Source organism: Oncorhynchus nerka, linkage group LG14, assembly GCF_034236695.1.
Source record: "Oncorhynchus nerka isolate Pitt River linkage group LG14, Oner_Uvic_2.0, whole genome shotgun sequence".
NCBI lineage: Eukaryota > Metazoa > Chordata > Actinopteri > Salmoniformes > Salmonidae > Oncorhynchus > Oncorhynchus nerka.
Genome location: NC_088409.1, coordinates 31,408,302 through 31,421,385, shown reverse-complemented (window position 1 = coordinate 31,421,385; position 13,084 = coordinate 31,408,302). Strand labels below are relative to the sequence as shown.

Sequence of the window (13,084 nt, the reverse complement as noted above, 5' to 3'; positions counted from 1 at the left end):
AGGGAGACAGCAATCTTACCTTGGTCCAGGGCTAGCTCTGTCTCTCTTGACCTGGGGGAATGGAGTGTGGAATGTATCATGTCAATGTGTTGCCTAACTGTGTGCTAACACTACGCTACCTACCACATAACACTATGAAGTAAGAAACAATCAGATTTTAGGGTAGCACTACATTGCAGCACTTTCTCCCGTCTACTGTAATGTAAAGTGATGCTGATTTAGTTGGACGGATGATACTTAAGCATAAATAATAACAGACTACTTACCTTGCAGAGATAAAATAAAAATGATATACAGACTTGACTTTAAGGCTAATATCACTAGAGTGGTTGTTCCTCTTGTAATTGAGTAATCCTTCTCTTCTGGAGGTTTCCCGATGTAGTAAGTTCTTTAGGAATAACATCTGAACCCCGTTCACTTCACTGTTGATCAAGTCAGTCACATGCTGCATCGTAAATACACCACAGAAAGATTTCTTTTCCAGGTGGAGCAAGGTGTGTGTAGTCTGGCTGGCCACGACCCACGGGACAATTCAACGAGCTAGAGAGGCTGGTGTTAGCAAGACTGCGGTGTGTGAATACAGAGAGACAAACTGGTGACTGTTATTGGAAACACAAGAACTGGCTACTTTCATCACAAGAATATTACTTGGTATGAAACAAGATTACATTTGTTGTTTGATATTCAGGTCATAAGTATTACCATACAATTACAAATGCCACTTATTTTACTTTACATGTAGCTTTTTAGTGACAGGGGGCAGTATTCGTAAATTCGGATGAATGACGTGCCCAAAGTAAACGGCCTGTTACTCAGGTCCAGAAGCTAGGATATGCATATACTGGATAGAGAACACTCTGAAGTTTCTGAAACTGTTAAAATAATGCCTGTGAGTATAACAGAACTGATATGGCAGAAGAAAAACCGAGGAAAATCCATCCAGGAAGTGGGATTTTTTTGATGTGAGTGGTTTTCCATTGAATGCCTATTGACTATGTAATTGGTTAGGGCCCAGATTGCAGTTCCTATGGCGTCCACTAGATGTCAACAATATTTAGACATGGTTTCAGGCTTGGTTTCTAAAAAACTACGAAGAAAAATACCTTTTGGTCAGGGGACTGGGGAAGCATGCAGTACTGGTTTGCGCACCCTGTGTGCGCGCCCTTCATTTTTCCTTTCTATTGAATACGCTGTTGTCCGGTTTAAATATGACTGATTATTTAGATAACTGGCACCCTGAGGATTAGTTATAAACATCGTTTGACATGTTTCAACAAACTTTACCGGTACTATTAGGATGTGTTCATCTTCATGTTTTGACCACCTTTGAGCCAGTGGATTACTGAACACAACGCGCCAACAAATCAGAGTTTTGGGGATATAAAGATGGATTTTATCGAAAAAAAACCAACTATTTATTGTGTAGCTGGGACCCTTCTGATTGCAAGCAGATGAAGATCTTCAAAGGTAAGTGATTAATTTTATTGATATTTCTGACTTTCGTGACTCATCTGCTTGGTTGGAAAATGTTTGTATGCTTTTGTGTGCGGGGCGCTATCCTCAGATAATCACATGTTATGCTTTCACCGCAAAGCCTTTTTGAAATCTGACAAAGCGGCTAGATTAACAAGAAATTCATATTTTAATCGATGTATAACACTTGTTTTTTCATTAATGTTTATTTTGACTATTTCTGTCATTTTAATTTGGTGCTCTGCAATTTCACCGGAGGTTGTCGAGGTGGGTCACTAGTGGCACGCCTGCACCAAAGAGATTATAAGACAATAACCTACAAGTTTCTTCATAGACCAAATGTAATGTAGAGCCTAACAAAAGCATTATTGTGACATAAAATTACTTTGTAGAGGTTTTTAATCATCCATTCATGAGAAACACCATTCTCAACAATGTAGCCTACTACCTAATGCAATTGTCCTGTATCCTGTTTGAGTGTGAACAGTTAAGAAGATCAATGGCACTTCTCCCCAGCAGATGTCATCATTGCTTTTCATCTCAACCTTCTAATAGTAACGCCACTCAGTCCACTGGAATAGTGTATTATTGAGCTATGTCAAATAGGCCTGTTGACAATCAATTCAATTCAACTACCCAATTAGTCAATATACAGTACACATATACAAAACAATGAAGATGCATGTAAACATACTGTACAAAGATTTGTATTCATTTTTAGGAACTTGGGATCAAGAGATGTGCATACATGCCCCATGACATCATGGAAGTAGACTACATTTAACCGCAAGCTGAGACAGGTGCTGAGCACAGCAGGTGCAACAGAATGACAGGTGTTTGGTCAACAGAAGAAGATGCTCAGGGCCTGACATCACTGCAGGGGAGGTAATGTTTGTTGTGTGTAAAAATAGATAATGTGACGATTGCTCTAACTCTAACAGTCTTTAAACCTGCTAATTTAAGAGACTGCTGTAACCTAAAAAGGTCAAGAATGGTTAAATACCGGTTGCTATAGGTGTAACATTATACAGCCTAGGGGTAGACTGAAGATTGATGGCTTCATGCAGAACTACTCACTCTCTGTCTGGGCCAGATGTAGTCTAGGTTTATCATGAATCCATTTCTTTTGTCATATTTTGTAGTCAATATCTCAGTGTTTCCATTCAAAAGGACCACAATGCAATCTCTTGCTGAGCCTAACTGGTTGGACCACTTCTGTTGCTGCTAGTATGAATAAGATCAAGCCACTCCCTGGACACATTCCCATGTCTACAATACATTACATCCAGCCAGACCCTACATTCTCTTGGATCTGTTAGGAACACTTGTACTTGGGTCTGTTCTTTCTTCACTGTCTTCTTCTTCTCTGCTCAGGAGCAGTGGGTTTAGAAGGAGCTGACAGAAGGACTGCTACCATGGCTGATGGAAAGGGATTCACCTGTCTTATGGTCATTCTCATCCTGGGGAATATATTTGGAGCTGTAAGAGTTGCACTTGATTTGATTCCTATAGTAGCTGTATTTTGAAAGTATTTTTTAAATCATATGTAATCATATAGTAGACAAATGGTGTGTAGATCTTATGGTGTTGTCCTAGAAGTTTACTACAGTACATTCGATTTCTGGTCCTTTTCAGCACTATGCTGTACGGGTTGTTAACACTTTAAATTGTAATGTAGGATCCTGTTACAATAATGGTTTACAATTTCTTATAACAACTCTTAATAAACCTGTTATTACCTTATTATAGGCAGCAGGTCTTGCCCTTTGCGCTCTGGCCATCTGGGTTGCAGTAGATCAATTCAAGCTCTACCCTATATCTGGTGTGTCGGGGAAAGATGACATCTTTGCCGGGGCCTGGATTGCCATTTTCACAGGCTTTGCCTTCTTCTGCATGTGCGTCTTTGGTATCTTGGCTGCTGCGATGAAGAGCCGTGCCTTAATGCTAACAGTAAGACTATGATACTAAATTAATCACAATTTATTTGGTCACCGAAGTTCTTAATTTTTTCATCTGAAAAAATATAATTCAAGTGGAATATACGGTATGCCTATATCTCTTTCTCTGTTGTTCTTTTCAAGTAAAGGAACATGTTTATTTTGTGATTTTGACAGTATCTGATCCTGATGTTGATCATCTACATATTTGAGTGTGCCTCATGTATCACTGCAGTCACCCACAGAGACTATGTGAGTACATGGGAAATGGGCACCTTGGGGTACCTTCAGATCTTCACATTGTTTGACGAGCACAATTCTAGAAACACAACTTAAATGTATTCTACTGTTTTGTCTCATCCTCTGCTATGTGCTGTTTGTAGCTGGTTGGAAACAGTAATCTGGTGAAGAAGCAGATGCTGAAGTACTATGCAGCCGACGGTGACTCTGGCAGTCAGATCACACTGACATGGAACAAAGTGATGAAAGAGGTGACTGGTCACCAAATCAAAGGAATCTGTCAGGATAATCTGACTAATCAGAGCCACACCACACATTCCAAACAGATGACTAGCACGAAGACCGACTAAACCTAGGTTATTGTGTGGAATATCTGTTAGGGAAAGGTATCACATTCCACTTACACACAGTCACACACACACACCCTTGGGAGTAGCAGATGAATTGTCAGCTCTGACATGACATAGCATGTCCCTCTCTCTCCATCATCGATGCCAGAGTCACGCTGCGTCTCTGCTGGGTGAACCGGTTTGAACAGCACCAATAGTGTGGGAAACACAAGGGATGGGATCAGTTTGCTGCACAGGGACAGAAACAACCACTGCAGGCTGTGTTGATGTAACTAGGATAAAGAATGTAGAGCTGAGGGTCACAGTCGACAATTGTCACAGTAAACATGTGTATCAGTAACACGTTCTACAAATACTTATACAGTAGCTCGTTCAGTTTGAGTGAAGTGAGTTAAGTCTGTCACAACATCAGTTTGTCGACTGAACAACTAAACTATTCCTGTTTGATTGAAGAATATTCCTCACCCATGTATTGTTTCTACAACATCCTCTCCTCTCCTATTTCAGGTGGAGTGTTGTGGAACGGATGGCCCAGTGGACTGGATAGAGTACAACTCCACCTTCAGGGAGAAGTTTGGTACAGACTACCCCTGGCCCACCCACTGCTGCAAGAGGAAGAACAACTACGATGTGGTGAATGTGGAGGCCTGCAAGAACGGCCAGAACACCACCGTGTTCACTAAGGTGAGAAAACACATTCCCAATTGCCTAAAACCTAAGAGATTATCTGGTTCTCTGATTTGCACTTGAAGGCTCAAGATTTAAGTAGCTCATAACCACAGATCTAGGATCTGATTATACAGTACCTGCCATGAATTATAACTGTACTGTAACTAATAACAGTATGGAAAATATCTGACCATGTACAGTATCAGTGGTTAGGGGTCATTTATACCTCCCACTTGAAAGTAAGCACATTCTTGAAGCACAAGCACATTGGGGCGAAAGGTAGCCTAGTGGTTAGAGCGTTGGACTAGTAACTGAAAGGTTGCAAGATTGAATCCCTGAGCTGACAAGGTAAAAATCTGTCGTTCAACCCCTGAACAGGGCAGTTAACCCACTGTTCCTAGGCCGTCATTGAAAATAAGAATTTGTTCTGAACTGACTTGCCTAGTTAAATAGTGGTAAAATAAATAAAAAATGTTGCTCTATCTTTCTACCCAGGGCTGCTTCAACCACATTGAGTCTGTGTTCAGTCGATATACATGGGCTATCAGCTGGTATGGTTTCGCTGTGCTAATGTTTATGGTGAGTTTTCAGCTGGTCTACTTAGGTTGGTAAATAGTTAAGTATTTAGTTGCAACAGTTTAATTACCTGAAAATTATTTATCGGACACTTTTGTCCAGTAGAGACATTATCATAAGATAAAGTCTAACAACATTTGTACTTTCTTGCTGTAAGTCTAACGTTCCCTTGTCTTTATTTGATTCAGTTCTTGCTGTTGATCCTGGCCATGGTGTACTACCTGATGCTGTGAGAAGTCTGGAGGTGATGTCTCTAACCCATGTTTTTGACTTTCTGCTGAAGCCACACCAACCCTCACTTCAGCAACCACAGTGCCTTGCAAAAGTATTCACCCCCTTGGCGTTATTTTGTTGCTTTACAACCTGTAATTTAATTTAAATAGATTTTTATTTGGATTTCATGTAATGGACATACACAATATAGTCCAAATTGGTGAAGTGAAATGTAAAAAATGACTTGTTTAATTTTTTTTTTAAAGAATTTAAAACGGAAAAGTGGTGCGTGCATATATATTCAACCTCTTTGCTATGAAGCACCTAAATAAGATCTGGTGCAACCAATTATCTTCATAAGTGACATAATTAGTTAAATAAAGTCCACCTATGTGCAATCTAAGTGTCACATGATCGGTCACATGATCTCAGTATATATACACCTGTTCTGAAAGGCCCCAGAGTCTGCAACACCACTAAGCGAAACCACCAAGCAAGCGGCACTATGAAGATCAAGGAGCTCTCCAAACAGGTCAGGGACAAAGTTGTGGATAAGTACAGATCAGGGTTGGGTTCTAAAAATATATCTGAAACTTAAATCCCACGGCGCACCATTTAATCCATTATTTAAACATTTTAAGAATATGGCACCACAACAAACCTGCCAATAGAGGGCCACCCACCAAAACTCACGGACCAGGCAAGGAGGGCATGAATTAATCAGAGAGGCAACAAAGAGACCAACGATAACCCTGAAGGAGCTGCAAGCGGAGATTGGAGTATATGTCCATAGGACCACTTTAAGCCGTACACTCCACAGAGCTGGGCTTTACGGGAAAAGAGTGGCCAGAAAAAAATAAGCAAACAGGTTTGGTGTTCGCCAAATGGCATGTGGGATTCTCCCCAAACATATGGAAGAAGGTACTCTGGTCAGATGAGACTAAAATTGAGGTTTTTGGCCATCAAGGAAAACACTATGTCTGGTGCAAACCCAACACCTCTCATCACCCCGAGAACCCAAGCAGGGTGGTGGCAGCATCATGCTGTGGGGATGTTAGTCATCAGCAGGGACTGGGAAACTGGTCAGAATTGAAGGAATAATGGATGGCGCTAAATAGAGGGAAATTCTTGTTTCAGTCTTCCAGAGACTTGAGACTGGGACGGAGGTTCACCTTCCAGCAGGACAATGACCCTAAGCATACTGCTAAACCAACACTTGAGTGGTTTAAGGGGAAACATTTAAATGTCTTGGAATGGCCTAGTCAAAGCCCAGACCTCAATCCAATTGAGAATCTGTGGTATGACTTAAAAATTGCTGTACTCCAGCGGAACCCATCCAACTTGAAGGAGCTGGAGCAGTTTTGCCTTGAAGAATGGGCAAAAATCCCATACAGACATACCCCAAGAGACTTACAGATGTAACAGCTGTAATTGCTGCAAAAGGTGTCTCTACAAAGTATTGACTTTTTTTTTGGGGGGGGGGGGTGTAGTTATGCACGCTAAAGTTTTCAGTTTTTTTGTTTTATTTCTTGTATGTTTCACAATAAAAAATATTTTGCATCTTCAAAAGGGTAGGCATGTTGTGTAAATCAAATTATACAAACCCCCCAAAAATCAATTTTAATTATGGGTTGTAAAGGCAAAAAAAAAAGAAAAATGCCAAGGGGGGTGAATACTTTCACAAGCCACTGTACCTAATTTCTTAAATAACAAATGTCTGTGGGAATGATGACAGAAAAGTGTTTCTGATATATAGACAATGAACACTGTGTAGGGATTTTCCATCTTTTTAGGTAAATGGTCTCAAATTTGTATATTTTATTTATGTTTTTTTTTAATGGTTTATTGCACTGTAAATTCTAGATGAACAAATGGTGATTGGCCTGAAAACTTCAATGTCCTAACTGCTTTGGTAATAGGATAGATATATAGTTCTTATCATTAAATGTACAGTACCAGTCAAAAGTTCGGACACACCTACTCATTCCAAGGTGTTTCTTTATTTGGACTATAAGCTACATTGTAGAATAATAGTGAAGACATCAAAACTATGAAATAGCACATATGGAGTCATGTAGAATCTAAAATATATTTTGATTTGTTTAACAAATTTGTTTAACTTTTTTGGTTACTACATTATTCCATGTGCTATTTCATAGTTTTGATGTCTTCACTATTATTCTGCAATGTAGAAAATAGTAAAAAATTAAGAAAAACCCTTGAATGAGTAGGTGTGTCCAAACTTTTGATTGATACTGTAAGAGAAAATTTATATAAACCTTTCAAGAACATGATTTACATGGCTGTTGTGCATTTCAGATTTGTATACCATGTTCCATTTCTTGTTGAGTTGTGTTATATTATTAACAGAGATCCTTGCTCGGGGATTCTTGAAATTCAGGACAATCCTTGTCTGGGAAGGGAGACTAATTTGTATGGCTGTTTTTATTTTTTCATTATTTAAGCTTAAATATTTATTTGAGGTAATTTTCAAAATATTTTCAATATTATTGATTTCCATGTTGACTATATGCCAGGAAATGCCCTTGTCCAGAGCAAACTCCCTGAATGTGTCCCCCAAAAAATGATGGCAAAAATGAAATAACTTAAAGAATCTCATGTAGTTGCCTGACTTACAGTATCTGAAAACTGTGATTCCTAAAAAAAATGTATCAGGAGTTTTGTTCATCTCCATCAGATGTGTCTATCTTTATTAAATGAATCAGAAATGAATGAGCAGGGTCAGCTATACCATGACAACCCTTTCTTCATCTCCTGATTGCATGTAGTGCAACAAGACAACGCATGGTCCTGAAAGTCCTCTACTTTTGATAGATTTAAACAAACAATATTGAAATCACCATGTTCACAACAATAACCTGTCAACTCCATCTCCCTTACTGGATTTATTTTGGTGCGCTATGACCATTCACAGTTGAGCTCACTTAGTTTAGCTCAATGCTGATTGGCTATTATGTCAAATATATATATATATCAAGAGAGGCCAAATGCTCGCTGGCTTCCCTTGTATTCAATGCTAGGGGCAGTAACAATATCATATTATTTTTTTACCAGACAGCATCAAATAGATGGGCTCACATACAGTACAGAGACAGAGGGGCTTTGTTTCACTCACTCGGATGCTTTTGCCGGTGAGATACATTCAGCCTCTTGCAAATTGAAGGAAAATTATGAAGCACAGAGAGAGAAAGATACATTATATATATTTTAAAAAATTCCATGTTTTGGGGAAGCCTGGCTTCTCTTGGCATTCATGACTACATGCCACTGAGACCAAGCTGAATTTAAGGGCATATAGCCTATTATTTTTCCTCAGTGCAAAATGTGATAATACACAAGCTAGAGAACAGGTGTGTCTGTTTAATGAAAATCTGGTAATATGTGACCAATTAAATATTTTTCGAAATTTTAAATCATCAAATATGTTGAATGAGCAACTAATGAGTATAGAGACTGGAAAGCCTCACAAATTTGACGAAATTACCTTAGGCCTATATCTTTCATTATAAACTGGGTGGTTCGAGCCCTGAATGCTGATTGGCTGACAGACCGTATACCATGGGTATGACAAAACATGTATTTTTACTGTTATAATTACGTTGGTAACCAGTTTATAATTGCAATAAAGGCACCTCGGGGGTTTGTGATATTTGGCCATTTGGCCAATATAACGACTAAGGGCTGTGTCCAGGCACCCCTGAGTTGCATTGTGCTTAAGAATAGCCCTTAGTCGTGGTATATTAGCCATATACCACACCTCCTAGGACCTTATTGCTTAAGTCTAATACGGCTATTTACTTACTTTTGTAGCTCTTCATCAGTAACACCCTTTTGTAAGTAGTGAGGACTAACTGTCCTCTCCAAGTTTACCTGGAATTCAGCCTGAAAGGATTTAAGAAATGTGATTGGTTGACGATATGCCTATGATATCAACAATGATTGGAGAAGTGTTTAACATCCTATGATATAAATTATGATATATATTTTTTAATAAGGGCAACGTAACTGCAAGAGAGTTTGGGAAGTCTGACTGAAAAAGGGACAAATCAACCTTTATAATTTTTTCTTGTGGTGTTTAATTAAATTTGATCAAATGCGTGACATGATTGCGGGACGCGGTACAGAGGACCAAAACGTGGGACTGTCCTGTACAATCAGGGACATGTGGTCACCCTACTTATAGACAGAATATGAGTTATGGTTCAAATATGTTCATTTTAATTTGGTTTAAGAGTCATAAAATAACCGAGTAAAAACTAAATTGCTGTTAAGTATACCACTTGAAGGTTGAAGAAAAATATGCAAATTGTCAACTCCATAAAACATCAACTCTGTCAGATTTATGTCTAATGTCAACTCTGCCAGGTTGCTGAAAGATTTGATAGAACAGTTATGTTTTTATTAGGGAATTTCTAATGAATTATTTTCCATTATTTAGAAAATGTTTGTATTGAACTTAAAAATGTCTGTTTGAAGTATCTGTACTCCATTAGAGGCATTTCAACTCTGTCACTAATGGGTAACCCCCTTAAGATCGATACTTTTGTCAATATTCTGAATAAATACTAATATGCTTAAACTGTTGAAATATTTGTATTGATATACCTAAGTGATACTTTTAATAAATGTTTTATGTTCTGCATCTATAGAAACATGCCCAAATGCTAACAAAATTAGCCCTGAAGCATTATATAGTGCAATAAATAAATAAAAAGTTGGGAGATTTGAATAATCTCATGTTAGAATGAAACAAGCAAGGCCTTTAAACACTTGTTGGACAATAAATGTAAAAAATAAAATGCCTTGAATTCAGTTTATTGCATTTAAAAATATATATATTTTTACAAATGGTTGATCCTTTACAGTATTTAAAAAATATATTATTTGTGAAAAAGTAGAGATTATTCCATCTTTCAAGAATCTCTGAGCTACAGTTCCTTGCAAAAGTATTCAGACCCCTTGGATTTCTTCACCTTTTGTGCTACAAAATGGGATTAAAATGTATTTAATTGTCATTTTTTTGTCAACAATCTACACAACATATTCTGTACTGTCAAAGTGGAAGAAAAAGTGTATATATTTTTTTAGATTAACAAAATATAAATACCTGCTCTCTGATTAAATACATGTTAGAAACACCTTTGGCATTGATTACAGCCGTAAGTCTTATTGGGTAAGTCTCTAAGAGCTTTGTACAAACCTTGATTGTACAATATTTACACATTCTTTTAAAAATTATTCTAGCTCTTTCAAGTTGGTTATTTATTTGTATTTATTTTATTTCACCTTTATTTAACCAGGTAGGCAAGTTGAGTACAAGTTCTCATTTACAATTGCGACCTGGCCAAGATAAAGCAAAGCAGTTCGACACATACAACGACACATTGCTAAACATTCCTTTTTAAGTCTTGCCCTAGACTTTCAAGCCGATTTAAGTTAAAACGGTAACTAGGCCACTCAGGAACATTCAATGTCGTCTTGGTAAGCAACTCCAATCTATATATGGCTTTGTGTTTTAGGTTATTGTCCTACTGAAAGGTGAATTTGTCTCCCAGTGTCTGTTTTAAAGCAGACTGAATCAGGGTTTCCTCTATGATTTTGCCTGTGCTTAGCCATATTCTGTTTCTAAAAACAAATAAAAATCCCTTGCCAGTGACAAGAATACCCATAACATGATGAGCCCACCACCATACTTGAAAATATGAAGAGTGGTACTCCGTGATGTTTGGATTTGCCCAAAACATAACTCTTCGTATTCAGGACAAAGTTAATTTCTTTGCCAAATGTAATGTAATATATATATATATATTTTAATCCGTCTACCAAATCAGTGCCCTCCTTTACGAGGCATTGGAAAACCTCCCTGGTCTTTGTGGTTGAATCTGTGTTTGAAATTCACTGCTTAACTGAGGGACCTTACATATAATTTTATATGTGGGGTACAGAGATGAGGTAGTCATTCAAAAATCATGTTAAACTCTATTATTGCACACAAAGTGAGTCCATGCAACTTTTGTGACTTGTTTAGCAAATTTTTACTCCTGGACTTATTTACGTTTGCCATAACAGAGGGAGTGAATACCTATCGACTCAAGACATTTCATTTTTTATTCATTTGTAAACATTTCTAAAAACATAATTCTACTTTGACATTATGGGGTAGTGTTTAGGCCAGTGACACAAAATCTCAATTTCAACCATTTTAAATTCACATCAAAATGTTGAAAAAGGGGTGTGAATACTTTGAAGTCAGAGGAAGGGTTAATCATTCAAAAATCATGTCAATCCCTATTATTTCACACAGAGTGAGTCCATATAACTTGTGATTTGTTAAGCCAAATTGTACTCCTGAAATCATAGGATCATTAGGATTTCCTGAACAAAGATTCTGAATACTGTCACGCCTTGGTCATAGTGTTTTGTGTTTTAGTTATAGAGTTGGTCAGGCCAGGGTGTGACATGGGTTTATGTGTTGTATTTCGTATTGGGGTTTTGTATTAGTGGGATTGCGGTTGAGTAGGGGTGTTGTTAGGCTGGGCTGCCTGAGGCGGTTCTCAATTAAGAGTCAGGTGCTTCTCGTTGTCTCGGATTGGGAACCGTATTTAGGTAGCCTGAGTTCGCGTTGTATTTCGTGGGTGATTGTTCCTGTCTCTGTGTATTTCACCAGATAGGCTCAGTCACTTGTTTTTTTTTTCTTTTCACTTGTTTTGGAAGAGAAGAGAACGAGCGCCATTCTCCTTGCGGAGATGGTGCTAAATACATCAACACGGTCGGTCCCTGGGATTGGGCTGGCCAACACGATTCAGTTTGCTTGGAAGGAAAAGGAGTTTGAGCCTTTAGGACGGGAATCCTTTGGAAGGATAATATTGATGGGGATTCTAAAGCTGATGGTGAAGGACGTGTTTTGTTTCCAAGGCAACTCGTTGGAGGGAGCATACGACGTTGCACTATATACAGAAGAAAAACACGATGATATCCTGAGAAGGGCAAGAGCAGTGGGAGGTGAGAGGCCGATGTGCCACTACGAAATAACAAGCCTGGCGAAGAATAACTTTAGGGTTGTAACTGTAAACATTTACAACCCTTACGTTAAGGACGAAGAGGTGAGGGCGTTTCTGGGGAGATACATGAATAACGTCTCCTCAGCAAGGCACCTCAAAGACTCCCTTGGGTTTTGGAATGGGAGGAGAGGCTTCCAGGCCCTCCTTAGAGAGGACCCAAAGGGACATGGTGACTACCTCCATCCTCCTGCTATGTTCTCCCTAGGGGCTGACAGGGGGACGTTGTATTATGCACGTCAGCCCCCATTTTGCAGACGCTGTATGGCCTACGGTCACATATTCGCCTCATGCAGTGCAAGAAAATGCAGATTTTGTGCATCTGAGGATCACGAGGCGAGGGATTGTGACAAGCCTAAGACGTGCCATGGGTGTGGCTCGTCAGCACACCTGTGGAGGGGGTGCCCGGCCCGCCAGAGGTCATATGCGTCTGCGGCTGGGGGGAGAGCAGGAGCGGGGGATGGGGGAAGAAGAGGAGGGGAAGGAAGAACGCCTCATGACCAGAGTTCAGGTCCAGAGGGGAAGGCCACAAGGAAGGAGGAGGAGC

At 39.0% G+C, this 13,084-nt stretch overlaps 1 protein-coding gene across 1 annotated transcript; it reads left to right on the top strand.

Moving 5' to 3' along the window:
• The first annotated feature begins 2,728 nt into the window (after positions 1–2,728).
• Positions 2,729–10,121, top strand: LOC115142028 (uroplakin-1a-like). The gene is made up of 7 exons (XM_029681500.2): positions 2,729–2,954; positions 3,223–3,423; positions 3,588–3,662; positions 3,794–3,901; positions 4,508–4,684; positions 5,165–5,248; positions 5,434–10,121. The coding sequence occupies exons 1-7, from the start codon at positions 2,889–2,891 to the stop codon at positions 5,476–5,478; spliced, it is 756 nt and encodes a 251-aa protein (XP_029537360.1). The 5' UTR covers positions 2,729–2,888; the 3' UTR covers positions 5,479–10,121.
• The last annotated feature ends 2,963 nt before the right edge of the window (positions 10,122–13,084 follow it).

Coding starts and splice junctions, on each gene's coding strand:
- LOC115142028 (XM_029681500.2), top strand. CDS start 2,889: ATGGCTGATGGAAAGGGATTCACCTGTCTTATGGTCATTCTCATCCTG. Junction 3,424..3,587: donor GCCGTGCCTTAATGCTAACA/GTAAGACTATGA, acceptor TGATTTTGACAG/TATCTGATCCTGATGTTGAT. Junction 4,685..5,164: donor ACACCACCGTGTTCACTAAG/GTGAGAAAACAC, acceptor CTTTCTACCCAG/GGCTGCTTCAACCACATTGA.